The sequence below is a fragment of the Lissotriton helveticus genome, chromosome 7 (genome assembly GCF_964261635.1).
Source record: "Lissotriton helveticus chromosome 7, aLisHel1.1, whole genome shotgun sequence".
NCBI classification, from domain to species: domain Eukaryota; kingdom Metazoa; phylum Chordata; class Amphibia; order Caudata; family Salamandridae; genus Lissotriton; species Lissotriton helveticus.
The window spans coordinates 1,918,299,871-1,918,321,942 of NC_136068.1; the positions used below are offsets into that span (position 1 = coordinate 1,918,299,871).

The 22,072-nt window shown below is 44.6% G+C and overlaps 1 protein-coding gene across 1 annotated transcript in view; it reads right to left on the reverse strand.

The window, feature by feature from the left end:
• Positions 1 to 14,538: 14,538 nt before the first annotated feature.
• The window catches only part of LOC144769966 (natural killer cells antigen CD94-like), a 76,316-nt gene continuing 68,782 nt past the window's right edge, over positions 14,539 to 22,072 (reverse strand). Inside the window, exon 7 of the mRNA XM_078654163.1 lies at positions 14,539 to 15,020. Within this exon, the coding sequence (XP_078510289.1) occupies positions 14,903 to 15,020 (118 nt within the window). The 3' untranslated portion in view covers positions 14,539 to 14,902. The remainder of the gene's footprint in view (positions 15,021 to 22,072) is intronic.

Here is a 22,072-nt window from a genome sequence, read left to right on the forward strand (position 1 = left end):
AACCCAACACACACCACCCCACAGACACACCACCCCACACACACACACCACCCCACACACACACCCCCACACACACACACACCCCACACACACACACACACACACAACCCCCCGCACACACAACCCCCCCCCACACCCCCCACACACACACACCGGGGCCGGTTTGTTACTGGGGCTGGGTTTGCAGCTGTGCTGCAATATTGCCCCCCAGGTTACAAAAGCAGCATACAAGCGTTGCCAGCCTGCCAGGGCAGGCAGTGCTTCCCCAGAGGCCAGGCAGCCAGCCAACCCCAACACCCCACCACCCCCACTCCCCCAGGACCGGAAAATTGCCAGGGCTGCCTTCGGCTCCCAGTCTGGCCCTGTACACAGCTCTCAAAACAATGACAGAGCTCAATGAATAGAAAAAGTATTGTGTGTTTGTGTACGTGGGAGAGGTGATGGTAAAGTGGAGGCGACAAAAGGAAGTACTTGGACAAGAAAGAAGAGAGTGAAGTGACAGTGATGCGGAGGAAGGAGATGAAGCGTGATGTATTTAGATGCACAGAACACACATTCAGAAGATGCCAAAGTCCCATATGCAGGAACACAACTACTATTTATAGGTAGAACAAAACTGAGGAAATAAAGGGACCCAAAAATGCAGCAACACTAATCATTTTTATAGAAATGAATGTCTACAATCTGTTAAAGAAAGTGGGGAAAGCACGTGACTAGAAATGTTTTTCTTCAATAAAATGAGTACTCTTAAAAATACAATTAGTTCCTCATTTTCGGTCATTTCTGTCATAGGGCACTTGGCCTAAGCTCACCTTCTGCTCGGCAAAGAGAATACCACAAATATTGACCTGAGCAGTGATGGTGTAAAACAAAAACAACGGGGGACCAAAAGACAGAAGAAAATGCACCATACATAACGTAAGCATATCTTCGTATAAAAAAGCCAGTAACATCTAGAGCCTAAATGTTACTGGTTTTTTTATACGTAGATATGCAGGATCGACAAATAATGCAGATGATGCAATGCCCTCCCCCCCATTGGCATCACAGGGCTTCAGCCCCCACTCAATCCCCCAACCCCCGACCGCCCCATCCCGTCATGTGTGGCATCCCGGGCCCGCTGATAGCCGCACCTGAGCACTTCACAGATCGTTAAAGACCTTGTGCATGTTAATGGGGCTTTGTTGTTGTTTCACCCCTTCTAAGAGCCCCTGCAGCCCCACTCTGCCGATTGCCAGCAGAAGTCATCTCATCCCGCGACACACCTACGGCTGGGGCGCGACACAGTAATGTGTCGCGCCACACAGTTTGGAAAGCTGTGGTCTAGTCCAGTTGCCACTGGGCAGCTGCAGGAAAGGCCTCTTGTAGCTTGCTCTTTCCCTGTAGTTCGACTATGGGGTTTCCCAATGCAGGGGGTGGATTAATGCAAGTTATAAATGCACATGATGAATACCCCTTTGAAACGCTTTACTTATGAGAGCAGTTTGACCCTGTAGATCCTAGGACAGAGGACCTTCAAACATTCTGGACTGCTGCTGCACCTGCTAGTTGTGAATGCTAACGAGATTTAGAAATCCTGATAGGATATGAAAAACATCCAGCATGGATTAGTGGACAACCACCTCAGTTGTTCAGAATTTTAGAATGGGTCGCTTGAGTAATGAGGGGGCTCATGGAACATGTTAGCGGGTTACACACCGTATTGAAACAGAGTAATCTGCCTGCTCCTGATTTAAGACGCTCACGAAAACAGCCAGTAGCTATGTATAAGCGACTTCGACAGTTTGTTTTACAATCGACTGTGAGGAGGGCATTTGTTCCCTGCCCTGCATAGCAAGCGCATCCCGCAGTCCAGGCACTTAGTCCACAGAGTATTAATGCTATCATGGAAAAGCGCCCACAAAACAAGACTAGATTGCTAAGCACATGTTTTTTGTTGTTGTTAAGTGTCATGAATAATGTCTCACTGGGTGTTGCAGTCAGCATTAACCACTGACATTAATATTATAAAGTCTTATATAGTACCTAACTACCCAAGATGGTTTAACAGCACTAGACAAGTCAGAGGAGGCAGAAAAAAGTACAAACTGCCAGGTTTTGAGGTTTTTGAAAAGATGGTCAGAAATTGGCAGCTTTTCAGTGAATCGAGCATTGTGTTCCAGAGCTTAGGGTCCAGGCAGGTAAACAAAACACTATCCATGTGGGCTTTTTTTTTTTAAGTTGTAGTTGCTCTACCGAAGCGAGTGATTGGGACAGTAGGTTTCCACTAGCTGTTGCAGATATATTTGACCAACATTTAAACCTAGCATTATGCATATAGAAAAGTGCTTTAAATGGTATGCATTTGTCCACCAGAAGCCACCGAGGTTCCACTTTATATCACTGCCGCAGCCCAGTAAGTTTTTAAAGAAATTAATTAGTGCGGGCATATGCGGATGCATGTGTCCATTATTTGTGTTACTGCGCGTGCTGTGAATGGGTGTGTACATGCTTGTAAATGTTTGGTGTAGGTGTCCGTGCTTGTGAATGTAAGTGTCAGTAAGTATGTTTGTGCATGTGTGGCATGCCTGACCACCTGGCTGCTAAAATTACCAATTTCGGAAATCCTGCCGGATTATAGACGAAATCCAGATGCAATTCAACTTATAAAATATCTTCACTTTTCCATTTGCCCAAAACCACAAGTAGCTGAAAGGCTGACCCTTGCTCAACCACTACAGTTCAGTTTCAGTTGGAAGAATTTCCAGCTAGTGGTTTGAACCATTTTACACAATAACAAGATATTCTAGAGAGGTTGTCTACAAAGTTAAATACCTTGGCTATATTAGGAGCCCTACAGGTCAGAAATGTACAAGAACATTATTTATGTTAAAGCATTTTGTCCATTGGCTCCTTTTTGCAGTCTCACTATAGCCAACTAATCTGTGTTGCAAACTAAAGTGTTTCCAATACTTTACAGAACCAATCCTTGCTCAAGATTAGAGGACTTTTATGTCAGTCTCAGTTGCCTTGCTCTTATTGGTGGCTTTCCCTTGTTTCTGTGTTTGACCCGCCCATATGCGCTTCTTGGTTTAACTGCCAGTAGATGCATCCAGCTTTGAACGCAGCAGTGCATTAGAGCCATTGTACTCACTTGTAAGATAGGACTGGGAGCAGTTGTGGTGTTAAATATAACATTTAAGTATTCTTTGAGACCGCATTTAGTTGCTCTTACTTGTACAGATTTGATTAATTTTGCTTTTGTGTATCTGACATTTCATGTTCGAGAGGTGTTTTTAACGGTGATAATGGAACATTAGATACACTGCGGTGATAGAAGACATTTTAGCTGTGCTAGACATTTATTAGAGTGCTGTGACTGTCAAGATACACCACATTCTTAGTGGGTGGTTTAGAATATACAAGAAATGTGCAGAAATGTAAGGTGCGAGCGCACTGCCGTTTAGTTAGAAGTTTATATTTTCAAAAAGTTAATTTCGTCAATTTTGTAGCGTGCAGAAACAGAGTGGCGCCTCTTGTCATAGGCGTCTAACTGAAAGTCACAATGTTGTGCTCCCCATCCAACTGTGAGAGCATCCCCTGTTGCACAGCTTATCAATCCTTCTGGCTATCCCAGAGTTCCTCCAAATATTCAACCAACAAAATATCATTTACTTCTTCCGAATTTATTTCATTCTTAAGTTTTTCAAAAGTTCATTTTTCTTTGGTAAATCATTGTCTTTTATGGATTATAATCACTTTCAATACATTCGTCCAATGCATTTCTGTCATATTTGACCTTCATCAGGGACAATCAGCTGAAACAAGGAGTAAAGATACCAGTCAACGAATAGTTAAATTGTCATTTACAAGCATCTAGTCAAACAAAACATTGTGATCAAAATTGTGTTCAAACGTGATAAACCCAGTGCTTCGGTGCTATATAACATGCATAACAAAAATAATGCCCACTTGGCACTCACTTGTGTTCATGTTCATCAGTCCTTCAATAACGCATCAATTGAAAAGTATGACATGACTGTAAAGTAAAATAACATTGGACAGACTCCCTTTCTATCTTAAAACAGTATGCTGCTTTCAAAAACCACTTGTTGTGATGTTTCTCAAACTTACATTGCTGACGAAAAAACGCCTTTCGTTGTCTTCCTTGACTTAATCTAAATGATGCCGGCATTAGCGAGGCATCTGACCTATGGCGTTACATTTGATTACAACGACGTGGCCTCGAAAAGAATGATGTGTTCTGATTGGCCCGAACTCCGATCACATGATCGGAAGGCCGGCCAATGAGAACATCTTGCCGCTTTGTGGACCATAAAGATTTCCACGTCTTCAAGTGGATAAAAAAACAATAATAGAACTTTATCACAAATAAAAATTTAACTAGAATATAACTAGACTAATAACGTCATAAAATAAGGACTTGTCTCATGAGCTACTGGGTAAAAGTGCAGACGTCCATCCGCATAGACAAGGGTGAAGCACCAGTGTGCCTAGTTCTCGTTACAAATAAAAGAGTGAACCATGACATGATGTCTTAAGTTTAAAGGTAGCAAGTGAATTCAGTACGATCATTGAGCCCAAATGGCTTATGGGAGTTCAGAAGATACATCCAATTGTTTTCCCTTTGAAGGAGAAAACGATTGTTGTCCCGTCCTTCTATTTTATTAATTGTTTCCAAAATCAAAAATTTCAGTTGGGGCACATTGTGTTTATCTTCTTTGAAATGTGTGGCCACTGTCGATTTCACATTTCCAGTTCTAATGTTCGACTTATGCTCATTAAGTCTTATTTTGTATTTTACGCGTGGTCTTCCCCACGTATACTTTCCCACATGGACATTTTAACATGTATATTACGTTTGCTGTATCACAGGTAGCGTTTACATGCAACTTGATGGTGTGTCCTTTCATCGGATGTGTCACTGTGTTCCCCCTGATAATGTTATTGCAGTGCCCACATTGTAGGCAAGGTCTCGTTCCTCGGAAACACGTTTCTTTTGGACTTTTTTGTTTCAATATTTCCCCTAAATTCTTGCCCCTAGTGAAGGCAAAAATCGGTTGTTGTTCAAAGGCTTGTTCAAAGTCAGGTTCTGCTCGTAGGATATTCCAATGGTTTTCTTTACAAATTGGCAGAAATTGTTGGGAGAGCTAAAGAATATGGAGTAATAACAGAAAAAAACAGAAATTTATTAATCAAAACTAACCCAAAAAAGTCCAACATTCTATATGATGCCAAAAGTGCATAAGGATCTGCTCATCCCACCGTTACGTCCTATTGTCTCGACAAAGAACAGCATACATGAACCCACAGGACAACTAATAGATAAGTACATGCAACCCACAGTACAGAAAATGGTTACCTACATTAAAGATTCCACAGATTTCTTGATCAGATTGGAGATGTTAAAGATAGCAACCAATGAACAACTGCTACTGTGTACCGCCGATGTTAAATCTTTGTATACTGTAATACCTCATGGAGAAGGTATCGAAGCTATGGAAGAAGCAATTCTATCTACGGATTATGACCAACCCATGCAAGTGTTCCTCATGGAACTTATAGTCTTCACACTCTACCATAGCTATTTCAAAATGGATGACACATGGTATCAACAATTGGTAGGTACTTCGATGGGCAACTGCGCCGCCCCGGTATATGCCAATATATACATGAAAGCATATGAAGAACAACTAATTTTGAGCAACTCAGTTTGGACAGACAATTTAAAAATGATAGTACGCTACATTGATGACATTTTCATCTTATGGAATAACACAGAAGAGACTTTACAGAAGGCACTGTTGGAATTAAATGCCAAAAATGAGAGAATACAATTGACCTGGGAGATATCAAAAACCTCAATCACTTTTCTGGATGTTCGAGTCAACTTTCATCAAGGGAAATTAGAAACAGAAATGTATCGCAAAAAAACGGACAGGAATAATACTCTCCATTTCCAGAGCTTCCATCAGGAACCACTAAAAGCACATTTACCTACATCACAGATGATGCGAGCAAAAAAAATTATTTCAAATGAAGACAAGGTAGAGAAAGCATTAGAGACGATGGGAGAAAGATTTAGTAACCGAGGATATCCAAACAATTTAATAAAACAATCCATAGAAAAAGTGAGTCGAATACCTAGGAAGGATCTACTGAAAAAAGACCTAGGGTGAAAGAAGAAAGGATGACAATTGTGTCCAAATACTCTACTATGAGTTATAAATTCAAAAAGATCATCAGAAACCATTGGAATATCCTACGAGCGGAACCTGACTTTGAACAAGCCTTTGAACAACAACCGATTTTTGCCTTCACTAGGGGCAAGAATTTAGGGGAAATATTGAAACAAAAAAGTCCAAAAGAAACGTGTTTCCGAGGAACGAGACCTTGCCTACAATGTGGGCACTGCAATAACATTATCAGGGGGGACACAGTGACACATCCGATGAAAGGACACACCATCAAGTTGCATGTAAACGCTACCTGTGATACAGCAAACGCAATATACATGTTAAAATGTCCATGTGGGAAAGTATACGTGGGGAAGACCACGCATAAAATAAAAATAAGACTTAATGAGCATTAGTCGAACATTAGAACTGGAAATGTGAAATCGACAGTGGCCACACATTTCAAAGAAGAAAAACACAATGTGTCCCAATTGAAATTTTTGATTTTGGAAACAATTGATAAAAAAGAAGGACGGGACAACAATCGTTTTCTCCTTCAAAGGGAAAACAATTGGATGTATCTTCTGAACTCCCATAAGCCATTTGGGCTCAATGATCGTACTGAATTCACTTGCTACCTTTAAACTTAAGACATCGTGTCATGGTTCACTCTTTTATTTGTAACGAAAACTAGGCACACTGGTGCTTCAACCTTGTCTATGTGGATGGACGTCTGTACTTTTACCCAGTAGCTCATGAGACAAGTCCTTATTTTATGACGTTATTAGTCTAGTTATATTCTAGTTACATTTTTATTTGTGTATACGCGAATGCATGGCTGGGTATCTTGTACCGTGTGTTAACAATCATTGCTGTTCTGCACGGAATCTTGATGACTGTATGCCGTAATGGTCTGACCTGAGCTGCACTACAACACTTGTGCGTTGTAAATGTCTTCTGACACTCACTCCTGTCGAACATGCATAGAGTCTACTCAGGCGCCTGTCCCTGATTGGGTCCTACTGATGTGCTGCCATGAATTATCTGATTGATGTGATGTAGACATTGCTGTACCGTTCCACACTGCTAACCTCTTTTTTTTCTTGTTTTGCAAAAAAAACTACAAATAAAGTTTAAAAAAAAATATATATATATTTGTGATAAAGTTCTATTATTGTTTTTTTATCCACTTGAAGACGTGGAAATCTTTATGGTCCACAAAGCGGCAAGATGTTCTCATTGGCCGGCCTTCCGATCATGTGATCGGAGTTCGGGCCAATCAGAACACATCATTCTTTTCGAGGCCACGTCGTTGTTATCAAATGTAACGCCATAGGTCAGATGCCTCGCTAATGCCGGCATCATTTAGATTGAGTCAAGGAAGACAACGAAAGGCGTTTTTTCGTCAGCAATGTAAGTTTGAGAAACATCACAACAAGTGGTTTTTGAAAGCAGCATACTGTTTTAAGATAGAAAGTGAGTCTGTCCAATGTTATTTTACTTTACAGTCATGTCATACTTTTCAATTGATGCGTTATTGAAGGACTGATGAACATGAACACAAGTGAGTGCCAAGTGGGCATTATTTTTGTTATGCATGTTATATAGCACCGAAGCACTGGGTTTATCACGTTTGAACACAATTTCGATCACAATGTTTTGTTTGACTAGATGCTTGTAAATGACAAATTTAACTATTCGTTGACTGGTATCTTTACTCCTTGTTTCAGCTGATTGACCCTGATGAAGGTCAAATATGACCGAAATGCATTGGACGAATGTATTGAAAGTGATTATAATCCATAAAAGACAATGATTTACCAAAGAAAAATGAACTTTTGAAAAACTTAAGAATTAAATAAATTCGGAAGAAGTAAATGATATTTTGTTGGTTGAATATTTGGAGGAACTATGGGATAGCCAGAAGGATTGATAAGCTGTGCAACAGGGGATGCTCTCACAGTTGGATGGGGAGCACAACATTGTGGTTTAGAATATACCACATTCTTAGTGGGTGGTTTAGAATACACCACATTCTTATGGGTGATTTAGAATACACCACATTCTTAGTGGGTGGTTTAGAATACACCACATTCTTAGTGGGTGGTTTAGAATACACAGAGTGTGAACATTGAGAAAATTGTGAGATCAGTAACACATATGGCATATTAATATGTTTTCTTTTTTAACATTTATTGTGCGTTAAGAAAGTGGGCGTGTATAATGATCTTTGATAAAAGTTACGTGATGATTTACTGAGGGTTTATGAAGCTGGTCGTGTGTACTGTTTTTTGACAAACGCGATTATTCAATCAAATATAGTTAATGGAGGCATCTTACACATGATGCTTCGTAGTGGACACTGTGGCGATTAGGTTTACGCAGTTCAAGATGGTGGTGATTTTATATTAGATAGAAACTGAGACATGGTCTAATGTGTATGTCTTAGCGAACTCTACATATAACATATTGCACCACATATTTCAATAGTAATCCCATATGCATGATTGCAGAAGGGTTTTTTGGGTTCTCTTATTTGAGACTCAATTAGAGGTGTGACATTACTGTGTTTCACTAGGAAACAATACCATGCTTACCCCGGAGCAATAACTTTGAACTAGCGTATGGGGAATTACATGTGGCTTTAGATAGTTTTGAATAACCCAGCCTCCATATGTGTAGAGCGCCGCTCTAGAAATAAGAGTATCAACCTAAAATTATACCAGGGTGTTGAAGAGTTGTATGTACATTGCATCTCCTCAGGTACAATTAATTTTAAAAAAAAGAATTAAGTTAGGTATTATAATAAGGTATTAGAATATGCTATTTGGTAATATGAATGTCTGAATACCAGAATATGAAATAGTAAAATAGTTGATTTTATAAATGATGCAGATATATCAAGTTATTCTACAAATCCTATCAATAGTGCCAATAGTATCCATATAAGGACAGCAATTTGGATTCACGTATTGTCAGCCATCACGACCAAAATTATCCACCAGGATTTGTGACCAGGAAGATATGTAGCCCTTTGATTCCGTGTATAGAGAGGCACGTAATAGAGGTAGGATTCTTGTCTTTTTTTTTTTATCGGGTACAATTCTATTGATCTTTTCATTTTTAGTCAAATAAGTTTCTCCATCTGTTTCAGGTCCTAGATAAATTTGATTAACATTAGAGACGCCAATTTACACAAAACTATTTACGATATCTTTATTCTACTTTATTCAGAAGAACTTCCACATTAAAGTATGGTTTGTCATACCTTGTGATAATATGATATGAAACCCTTGGGCTAAACGTGGCATACGACAAATGGGAACTCGACATGGATGGCTTTGAATATTGAGCTTTATTTGACAATATCATGGAGAGTGCTTATTAATTTGAGTCCATTGAGTCATTGAATTACTTTAATGCACAGTGATAATCCCATAATAAACAGAGATTGGTTTAACCACCAATCAACCATTCAGAAACTTTTTAGGCTGCTGTATTGCTTTTGGTCACTAAGTGTGTGTTATTTTCATTTGTCATGGGAAATAGGTTTTTAAAAGTTCTTTTGACACTTCTCTCCTTTTTACTTTCTGTATTTGTTGTGCATTTTGTAAAGATAAAATTATATAGATGGGTTTTTAAAAATTGTATTTTATGTATGTTGTTGTAGCCCTGAACACGTCCCTGTGATGAAACGCATAGGCCACATTTGAATAAAAATAGAGAAATTTAACAATATACAAAAAAGAAAATGAACACGAATAAAGAAATTTCTACCGAAAAAAATCTAACAGTCTGTGCTTTATGTTAGCAATTGAGTTGAACTGCGTTAGATTGCATCCATTGTATGTTAAAATGTTGTGCTGGGCCACTGAAAATTTGCTAACTCTGTATGGGGGAAATTAATTTTTTCCTGTAAGAGAGACGAAGGGGGCTAGTCTTCCAGGTCCATGCACTATTTTGATTTATTGTGACTTTTAACTCACTAAAGTGGTAGGTGTGATGGTTCACTGCCTCAACCTCTTTGTGTAAATTATCAGCTAAACAAACCTTCTTGCAAGGGTGCCTGCTGCCTGAAAGAAATGTAAATGTGCACAATGGGTCAATCTGCAAATGTAAAGGGTGCTTAGAAGGAGGATTTGGCTTTGATTAATGGAATCATTTGACACTTCATGACAATAGATTTATTCCTTTTGAGTGGTATTGGAAAGGAGTTACCAGCTGAGTGGTGAAGTGTGTGCTTTAAGGGGTGTAACACAAACCCTGGCTGGCCGCAGGGGCTCGTGTTAGGCCCTAGCTATTCTCCACTACTTCAACCTAGATTCAATTCCGTGTCTTTCTGGTTACAGACACAGAGCTCTGCAGCGCTTTAACTAATAAAGGTTTCATAATGTATGATAGTGCATTTTCCAATAAGCTCCGTTATTTTTATGTACATACCTAAAGATGAAAAACCGAAAAGAGTTACAGTACATTTTGTTTTTTTAGACCTACCTTTGACCCCACCTCATGTTTACTCGCCCCCACCCCCATTCTGCACAGCACCACAGTTCCCTTACTTTTTTTTAATGCACTTCAACTGCTGAGCATGACCAATCTGCATTGCCAATACTTGTTAGAAACTTAATTTGAAGTCATTCAATACTAGGTATAAATTTTATTTGCATAGGTAATTAAAACCATTGCAAAACAATAACATTTAAAAAAAAATCAAATATATACATATACGACTTATTCCTTCATGATTCTTGTTTAAAAACCTGCTAAAAATATACTCTGAGCTCAACAGAACAGTGAACTTGGCCCTCTTGGGCTATTCAAAACCCTTACGCCCCTCCCAGCGGATAATTGTGGATATGGCGTTCCTTATGGCCAAGCGTTGTATCGCTAGGGCCTGGATGAGAGGCTCCCTCCCTACTTTACGTGTGTGAAAGAGAGAATTGGTTTATTGCTGCACCCAAACTGAGCTGTACACTGAACTGATGCCCCCCAAGAACAGACCTAAGAACTACTGGGCGGCGATACTGGAGGGTGCGTTCACATCAGATACACATGCTGGGGCTGCTGAGGTTGAGGATGATGTGCGGGATGGGCCTGCGTGGGGGATTCTGATGCTGAGCCTGATATGTTGCTGGATGCTGAGGCGCACACATAGGGGGCTCTCCTGCTAACGTTGAAGAGTTTTAGTGTGGGGCTGGGTCGCGACTGATGGTTCCCTTACCCCTGAATCGGCCTTTTCTGCCGTGTTTGCTGTGAGGTACATTGCCTCTGCAGTCTTATTGATTCTTTGGGTACTGCCATGACGCTTGCTCTAATGCTTGACCATCCGCCACTTGTGATTGCCTTCTTATCTGGATTGTGCTGATTGATGATACTAGAAACGTGCATTACGGATTGTGATACTATACTGCTATACATGCCTGTGGTATTGTTTTTGTTATTGTTTATTTGATAAAATGAAAAATTGAAGTTCAAATGGGACTGTTATACCATCTCTACCCAATACGGGTTGCTTATCCTTGGAGTGTATTCTCCTGAAATGCCGCCGAACCCACGGGATGTCGGCTCCTGGGCTGTGTTACTCCAGAAGCCCACATTAAATTATGTTTGAGGGGCCGACTCTGTATATGACTTCAATGTCATCCAGCCATGGGCCCTTTTTGTCAATGAAGCCTTGTCCTCCAGCCAAGAAAGATGTTTCACTGCTTCCACACTAGTTTTTTTAATGATATTAGTTGTTGGTGTTTCCCAAAGCTGACGAAGCCCCATCCCATTCAAACTACTGTTGAGATATATCTCAGCAGGTGTTGTGGTGTGTTGCTGTAACTCCTTCCATAGTTGTTCATTTAGTGTGCCATGCGGAGCTTTTCGCACTTTATCCCATGCAATAATAAAGGCCCCTTGTCTTGCAACTGTTTGTTTTTCAACGCCAAATTCAAGCCTGATTTGCACAGGCGAGGTATGTTTGGGCAGCCCAAAAATTACCCTATATGCTGTTGTTACTGTAGCGTCAAGTATTTTTGCTTCTCTGCCTTACTGAACCTCGCTGTTGTAGGTGATTGTTGCAAAACAACACTGGGTAAGGCCAAGCCACTGACCAAATAGAAAACTGAACAATTAAACATAATGTGGGTACAAGACTTGCAATTCAGTCTGAATAAATCACTTTTTATTAATACTTTTTAGTGCATTTGTTGGTTACATTTCACCAATTTCACATTATGAACTCCTACAATCAAGGTACAAAAACAATTTTACAATAAAAACAATTCAACAGTTCAATATTCATACTCATTCAACACTCACAGTTGATCAACAATTCACATTCTATTCTTACACTCTCACACACACAACCACCACACTTTATTTACAATTCAATAAACAATGATACATATAATCGAGTCAGAATATTTTTTTTAGTAATATTGTATGTTTTGAGGATCTTATGGTGTAATAATAACTAATATAAAAGTATTAATAAAAAGTGATTTATTCAGACTGAATTGCAAGTCTTGTACCCACATTATGTTTAATTCTAATGTTTAAGGGTCATATGTGATGATCTGAAAAAAACAGTATTGGCAATTGTTCAGTTTTTTATCTAGTACGTGATTGTTGGCAGCCGCTTTGCCTGAACCACATTAATCAAAGCTAAGATCGATGGTCCTGTCAATTTAGAATTTAGCGATTTTAGAGTGGTAGCCAATACTAGGCCTTTGTTCCTGATGCTGTTCTTCTGTGCCACAAAGTGGGCCCCTGTGACCAGCTTCACACCCAGATATTTGTATTCTGCTGTATCCTCAATTTTAGTATCTCCCCAAGATCAGGCTCCAGCGTGTCTCTTTTTTTCCTGATTGTCATACTTCTTGTTTATCCAGGTTGATTGTTAGATCATTTGCTTTAAAGCAGTCCCGCGTTGCGATTAAGAGGTGTTGAAGCCTACTTTTGTTTTACTAATCAGGACTATATCATCTGTGTACAAGAGGCATGGTATCAAGATGTCTCCTAGTTTTGGGGCATTTGAGTTGCAGCTAATTAGAAGTGGTACTAAGTCATTTATATATAGGTTAAAAAGAGTCGAGGCTAAAACACATCCCTTTTCTGTAGGAATACACCTCGACAGTGAAACTCCGTTTCCCAGTTTCACCTGCAGCCATGCATCCGCATGCAAGTTTATTAACAAGTTTAATAAGGGCTGTGACAGCCCCCATCTATGCAATTTGGACCACAGTTTAGTGCGGTTTACATGATCAAATGCGGCCTAATCAATACTAAGTGCTTTGCTCTACTACAGCATTCAAAGGGTGTGAGACATAGGATGTGGTTCCTTGAATTCTGAACCTGTGTTTTAAATATCATGATTCTGTTATGAATTTGGTAACAGCAGACCGTAAACAGTGAGTTCAGCAAGTGCAAGTGTTTTCGTCATGTTACACCAATGGATTCACTGTGTATTTGAAGGTTTTGTTCTGAACCCTCGGGTTCCATCTTGTGCATAGCAGCCATTTTCGATTGCCCTTACAGTAGGCCCTCACTGTGGCAGAACAAGTATTTAAGGACATAACCTTAGCATGGGTTTGTGCTGACTCCTACATGACCTGGCGAAAGCTGACCCGGTTGCTTGAGGCTAACCTTGCCAAGCCAGTTCCTGCCCTTTAGCTGATCAAGATTATAGATCAGAGCACAAGACATTGTAAAGATTTACTACACACAAACGTGCCTATCTTACTTCCATCTGTTCCTGTTCCTGCCTCCACGAGCTATTTATGACATGGGCTGTGATCTTACTGTTTTGGGTTTATCCGGCCTTGTCAGCTAGAGAATGTACGCATTATGTGGACATTGTTTATGGCCTGGACTTATCTTGAAAGTGGGTTTGTCATCATACAGTGCTTTGTGTGCACGTCCTGGGAGTGACCAACAATAATGTACTTCAAAGAGAAAATGTGTGCCTAGGGCATAATAAATGGTATAAAAGGTCTGTGCTGAGACCATTCAGGAGGCTGCCTCATTCAGTTGCTTTAGGGGTGACTGGGCGACGTAGCCTCACAATTAATTGTAATAAAGATGTCTTTTCATATTTCAGATTCTCTGTTGATTTCTTTGCTGCTTTTGAATGGACTACTTATTGGTAAGACCCCTGAGAAGGAGTTTGAGGATTTCTAGTATTACAAGGAGAACAGTGTCCTCGTTGTTGGAGAACCTGAACACCTGTGTTTTCTAATAAAATCTTCTCTCTGTGTGACCTCCCTGCGGTGGCGGACAGTTTCTAAAGACCCAACACCTGTCGATGAGTTTTCTCTCCCTCTATGTGCCCCACCTGCAGGACTTCTCCCCGCCTTTAGCACTTCACCCCGCCTGCAGCCCTACCTGCACTCACTGGCTCCTCCCAGGGCTGGACCCTGCTCCATTTCTTTGCAGCTGGGTTTGCACTCTGTAAATACCCCTACACAGGAGGCTGGGAAGGATTTTCATGCCATACAGTGCATAAATTCACATTTTAGGGAAAGGCTGAAAAAAATATAAAATAAACAAACACAAATAAGATAAATACTAAGTACAAAAATATAAAAAATATAACTCTTAGATGGCGTCACTGGCATAGACCCTCTTCGAGAGCAGCTAAAGGATCCAGTCTTTGTTCCTTAGAAGGGATTCCCATCTGTGCTGTGAAAGTGCATACACGTGGTTGAACTCATAGATGTGCATGTGTTGTAGGCTGTGGGTTAGTGTCCATCCTTTGTGCAGATATAACCTCTTAAGCTGACACAGTCCAGCGCGCCAAGCCTATCAGCGTTCAAGTAGGCGCAGTCCAGGCCGGGGCGGCTGTTCTTTAACTGGATACTGAGGAAAAAACAAACACAGCATCAGGATTTGTTCTGAACCATCAGTCCCTTTTTGAAGAACAATGGATTTTAGCTCTCAATTGGGGGATACTCCCTTCTTCTGCCATTGCTGCTCGCTCACTTATCTAGCCATCCATCCGTCCAGCCATTCACCACTTTTTCCTTCCATGCACTCAGACATGCACCCCTTCCCCGACCATGCGCTCAGGCATTTATCCTTTCATCCATCTCTGCACTAGCACAGTTGGCCCTTCATCTTTCTGTGCACTCACTCATACCTTCATCCAACCATGTGCTCAGACACTCGCCCCTTCCTCTTTCCACGCAGCCACTCACCCATTCACCCAGCCATGAACTCACACATTTCCCCATTAACTCATTCTTGCATTCATCCATCCACGCAACCACACACACAAACTAGTCAACAAATAAAAATGCACCTCCGGAGCTTAAAGGTAGTCAGATGAATTGGATAGGACAATGCTGCTGTGAACAAGTGTAGTCCAACAATGCACGCTTTCTGCACTCATACATTTTTATGTGGGGGGTATTATTTAAGGGTTTGTAGTATTTGCATCTGCCTGATCACTCCATGTGCAAACAAATTCAATTACTGGTCATGATTTACTTACTTCCGAGAAGGGCCAGTTCAGTCCCATTTAAAGTATTCAAAAGCGAGGGAGGGAGAAGCTTCTTGCATCAGGGGCCTGCTCCGCCAAGAGAGAGACCGGCCACAGCTCCATTGATATTGGAGTTCCTCTATCCCCTCAAAAAAGACCTCAGGTCTTTGTAAAAGGCCTCTTACCCACAAAGAACTCTGCCTCATGCTTCATCATCAAGTCCTTGCCCAGTTAATGATTTTAACCGTGCCGGCTCAATCTTTATTATAGAGGCAGTACTTAGATCTTTCCTTCTGGTGTTGGGATGTTAAACAGTTAAAGTTACCTAAAGAGTACGCTGGTGAATAAGAAATGTTATATGTTAGGGGTCCTCTGGTAAATTTTCAAACAGTCAGATGCCTTTGGAGGCTACCAGCTCTCCTGCATCTTATGATGACCTGTCTATATGTTTCGGCCAGTTACATCACTTCCAAATGGGCTTTCTTCAGGACCAAGGTAAAGATGCCTGTAATCTGTAGTATAATCTATGGAACCTCATTCACGTACATAAGTGGCATTCACTCATATATAGACTCATACAGTATTTCCAGACTGGCCTTTAATTCCCCGGTTAGAACCTGTGGCTCTAGACAGCTGTTAGATTATTTGTTTGGTTAATAAGTACATGTTTCAATTACTGCAATGCTTTGTGCATAAATTATCATGCCACACTCTAACACACCAGACTAGAGTAGACAATATGTATTAAGCCCAGACATCCACTGGCTAGCGGATCAATATTAATGTCTGTTCTTAAACTCAAAGGAAATGTTATCAGCCCTGTAAAAGGTTGTGTCTCAAAAACAATGCCTGTGTCTGTTATGTTTAAAATGCATAGGTACAAAGGGTGCTACAGCATGTATGGTGGACATAGTGCCTTTAAATCAATTACAGTAAAGTATTTCGAATAACATGGGGCGTGGTGTGTACTTCGTATGTCTCACGTATTTCGGCATATCAGCGTTCTGGTGTTAAGTGTGTGATTTTGTTTTATGTTGTATATGGCTATTAGAAGATTTTGCAAGAACTTTTCTTTTTGTGCAAAATACATTTACCTTACGTCGAGTCATCTACTCTCACGAATGCACATCACCAGTAGCCTTCAATTGACATATAGACATTTTCTTTTTATTGTAATATATACAAGTAGTTCTGAGAGCTTATCCTATATATGTTAACAGTTAGGTCTATTGCATATCATGTCCAGTTAATGTGTTATTATTCAAAGTCCCTGTTGTAGGTTAGCAGGTGTAATACGCCAGTTCTTTGGGTTCTTAGCCAAAATAACCGCAATACCTAGCATCTGTGCATATAAATAGCACATCAGGTTAGCAAAAAGATAGTATGCATATTGTGAGGTGACCTGAAGTGCTCGCTGGAGTATTTAGGGCGGGGAGGTAAGGATCATAAGCCAGTTCTAAATTACCATGTTCCCAAATTGTGATGTTGCCCCGCTCTAGTCATGTTAAAGTCGATTAAAGTGAGTCCAGGGTATGTCACTAGAGAGACCGGACTTATGGGTTCACAATCTATAGATCCACCTTTGTTTCTCTTCAAATAAAGCTTTCATCAGTTTTGCGGCGCTCACCTGGATCTCTGCCTGGTCATGCTCTGTATGTCCTACTTTAGGAAAAGATTAGACTTTTTTGTGGTGTCTTTCTTCTATCTCAAACTACTCCTGTGCTCTTCTTCTTGTCCTCACCTTCCTCATGCCCACGTATTTCATGTTGCAGGAGTAAATAATCATATACACTACTTTCAGGTCTAATATTTTGGTAGGTCTTTTCAAATGACAGACACTACACTTTCCACACGGAGAGTGTCTTGTGAGTTTTGGTAGACCTCATGATGTCAAGTTCTGGGTTTGATTTGTGCGTTTCATTTCCTGCAAGTGGACAAGTGTATCCTTAAAACTCCTCCATCTTCTGTTTGAGGACTGTTGGACCCGGCCTCATGGCGTGGTCCTACCCCTCCCGCATGGAGGGCCCAGGCCGACATCAGCCCTCCACCCAGCATCGGGCAGCCCTTTTGCCCGACACTGCACGCCCCAACATTGCTGGTCCGGTCACCATCCCGGACCCCCCCTACCGGCCTGGCTCCATCGTGGGCCCCTCACGACCTAAGCACGAGGCCGCGCCCGACTCCATCTTGGGCCCCCACGTCACGACCACATGGCTCCGGCCCCGGCCCAGGCCCAGCGAAGCCCAGACATCGAGGCGCCAAGATCTACCCAGGTGGTCGAGTGTCCACTCGACAGATCCCGGAGGAGGGGAGTTTCGATGGCCCTCTAACCGACCCCGGACGCCTGGTATCGATCACCCCCGGCATCCCTGGGTGCTGGCTCCACCCCCCTGCTGGGTGTCTGGACACCATCTTCCCGGACCCTCTGACCCCCAGGCGCGAGGGTCCGGACATCAAAGGACTCCAGTCCTATATCTGGGCCAGCCCCGGAGTAGGACGGCAGTTGTATCCTGGACTGGAAAGCCCTACCGACGCTGTCACGGCCGACACCAGAAGAACTCATTGCCTGTAACCCGAAGAGACCCTGAGAGCCTGCTGGCGCTGCCGCGGCCCACCTTTACCGAACCATCTTGGGAGCCTGCTGCCGCGGCCCACCTTTACCGAACCATCTTGGGAGCCTGCTGGCGCTGCCACAGCCCACCTTTACTGAACCATCTTGGGAGCCTGAGGCGCTGCCGTGGCCCACCTTTGCCTAACCCATCGTGAGAGCCTGCTGGCGCTGCCGTGGCCCACCTTTGCCGAACCCATCGTGAGAGCCTGCTGGCGCTGCCGCGGCCCCCTTTTCCGAACCACCTTGAGAGCCGGCTGGCGCTGCCGCGGCTCAACCGCTCGGAACCCCCCGACTCGAGGATTGAGAGCTGTGCGCAGGGTATCCCTTCATACCCCCAACCGAGACTGTCCCGCTACCCTGACCCCCCTTACGAGACTTTACAGACCCCTCGGTCTACTTGTACATATCGCTGGGAACCAGCAGCCTTTATTTCCTGATAAAGCTTACGAACTCGACCTCTGGTGTGGTGTCCATTTGTAGTGTGTGGTTACTCTGCTGTGCGATCCTAGGAGAGGGCCCTCACTCAGGAGGCCTCTCAGTAACGTTCGGCTACTTCTTGATGGAGAGGTGGACCTAGGGGTGGTCAGTCAGATACCTTCTGCCTCCCCCGGGGTCGCCTTTCTAACATTGGTGGCAGGCGACGGGATCCGAGCCGACGCAGATCGTACAGAGAGTAATTCGCTCACTACCAAGAAAAACACACCGCGACCATGACTACTCAGGAAACCAGACCGACGGCGGAATTCCAGAAAGAAAAGATGGAAGATTACAGCCACAAGGAACTAAAACAATTCTGCAAGGACCTAGGCATCGCTACCACTGGGCTAAGCACCAAGGAAGACTTTAAATCAGCCCTACAAGCATGGGTGGACGCCGATAACGCGCCGCCCCAGAATGAAGATAACCCGGGCCCGAACGGACGGCCGGAGACCGACACAAACCCAGAGAGGGAAAGATCCGCAAACCTGGACACGGGCCTCCCCCACGGAGACGCCCGAGAACAAGAGAGGAACCGGCTCCACGAGTTGGAGCTCGCCCGACTCCGACAAGAAGGAGAGATACAGCTGGCGGAAAGGAAATTAGCCCTCGGGCAACTACGGCTAGAAGGAGACCTAGAGGAAAGGCGAAGACAACGAGACCTCGAAGAAAAGAAACTCATGCTCGAGCATGAGCGCGGCCTCAAAGAACTGGAAATCAAGGCCAAGACAACAGAAACCGGCACCGCCGGGGGTAAGACCTCACCCCCCGCCGGTGGAAACGAAGGTGCACATACCCAAGGAGGTCGTCAAAGAATACTATAAGAACAACGACATCCAACAGTGGTTCAAAGCCTACGAGGTCGCCATGACCGCCCATCGAGTACCCCTCAAAGACTGGGGCGCCGGCTTATGGGGAAAGTTCATCAACGAGGGGAGAGACGCCCTGCTAGAGCACCCCGACGCCGAGATGACCTCGTACGAACACATGAAGACCGCCCTCCTCACTCGCTACGGACTCACCCCCGAAATGTACCGGCAGCGATTTCGAGACTGTAAAAAAATCCCCGGTACCACTTGGGTGGAGTACGTGAACTTCTACAGCAGAGCCTTCGAAGGGTGGATCAGAGGCTGCCAGGTCACCACCTACCAGCAGTTGGTCGACCTCATCCTATGGGAGCATCTTTCCAATAATTGCTTCGTCGAACTCCGGCAGCACCTCCTCGACAGCAAATTGACAGAGCCACGAAAACTCGCTGTCGAGGCGGATAGATGGGTGAGCAACCGAGTTCCCCGGAGTCCGATGGGAGACTACGGCCGGGGATCCCCGGGGAACCACCGACCCCGAGGCGGCGGAGGAGGCCAGAGCAGGGGCCGAGACACCCCCGCGGGGTCATCCCCTACCTCCCCGTCGCCCTCCCTGGGTTGGAGGGGAGGCCCCCCAGCAAGGCCCGGGCCCCGCCCGAATGTTACGTGCCACAGATGCCAGCGACAGGGCCATTATGCGAACGACCCTCTCTGCCCGATGAACCAGCGACCCGGCAACACCGCTCCCCCGAGCCGCCAGATCGCCGCCGCCGCCCTGAGTGCAGAGGGAGGCGAAGAAGAGGGCGACGACACCGAGCAGGCCGAGTGGGAGCCCACAGCCATGATCTTAGCATGCCTGGGTGATCGAGACATGATCCCCTGAGACCCGATCCCAGGTAACACCCAGAAGTACCGCCAATGGGTCACCATCAATGGACGCCGGGCCGAAGCCCTCCGGGATACTGGAGCCAGCGTGACGGCGGTCCGCTGCCACTTGGTGACCCCCGAACAAATTCTTCCCAACGTCTTGTGCCCAGTGCGGTCGGCGGACAACTCTGAGAGTTTGTGCCAGATGGCCCGCATCCCCTTCGAGTGGGGAGGGGTGTCGGGCATGCTGAAAGTGACTGTCCGAGACGATGCCCCCGTGGACTGCCTCCTCGGGAACGACCTGGAAAGCTCCCTCTGGGCCGGCGTAGAGCGGAGAGAGCATCTGGGGATGCTAGGCCTTCCCGAGTGGGTTTGTGCGACCACCCGCTCCATGTCCGCCCGGGCCTCCACCCCAACGGAGGAAGCCCCGAGGAGCCGGAGTGGCCCGCACCCCCACCGCCCGCCGTCCCCGAGGACACCGACCCTGAACCCGGCCCCCAGGGGCCCAGCCATGAGGAAATCGCCGAGCTCGGCCATCTTCCAGAACTAGCTCAGTGGCGCCAAGAAGGTGACACCACCCGCGAACAATTCCGACAAGAACAGAGCACCTGTCCCTCCCTCGAGGGAATTCGACGGCAGGCCGCCACTCAAGCCGCTGGAGACCCTGCGGGGTCCCACTGGGTCTATTGGGACAACGACCTCTTCTACAGTGAACAGAAGCTTGCCGAACTAGGGGCCAGCCGGGTGCTGGTCGTTCCCCTCCGATTTAGAGACTTCCTCTTGAACTTAGCGCATGATGTGCCCCTCGCCGGGCACCTGGGGCAGGACAAAACTTACAGCCGCCTGGTGACTCATTTCTACTGGCCGAAAATGCGCAACGATGTGCACAATCACTGCAGATCCTGCCCGACCTGTCAAGCCAGCGGAAAGAGCGGGGGGAAAGTCAAAGCCCCGCTCCAGCCGTTTCCCGTGGTCACCACCCCCTTCGAGCGAGTGGGGATAGACATCGTGGGGCCCCTGGACCCCCGCACCTCTCAAGGGCACCGCTTCATCCTCGTTCTGGTGGACCATGCCACCCGCTATCCGGAAGCCATCCCCCTCCGAACCATCACGGCCCCAGTAGTAGGCCGAGCCCTAATGGGGATCTTGAGTCGGCTTCCCCCGAGAAGTCGTGAGTGATAGGGGCACAAACTTTATCTCCAAGTATATGCGATCCCTGTGGCAACAGTGCAGGGTCACATAAGTTCACCACCCCGTATCACCCCCAAGGAAATGGACTTGTGGAGCGGTTTAACCGAACACTGAAGGGGATGATCAAGGGCCTCGAGGAGCCACTACGACGCAAATGGGATGCTCTGCTGCCTTGCCTCCTGTTTGCATATCGCGAAGTACCCCAGAAGTCCCTGGGGTTCAGCCCCTTCGAACTATTGTATGGGCACCCGGTCCGAGGCCCCCTCACCCTGGTCAAAGAAGGCTGGGAGACGGCTGTCCGAGGTGCTCCACCAGATGTCTACCAGTACCTCTTGACCCTCCGCAACCAGACTCGGAAGTTCCGGAAACTTGCCGAAGCCAACCTTGAAGCCAGTCAGGAGGAGATGAAACGCTGGTATGACTAGAACGCCTCTTCCATCGAATTTGAACCGGACCAGCAGGTCTGGGTCATGTCCCA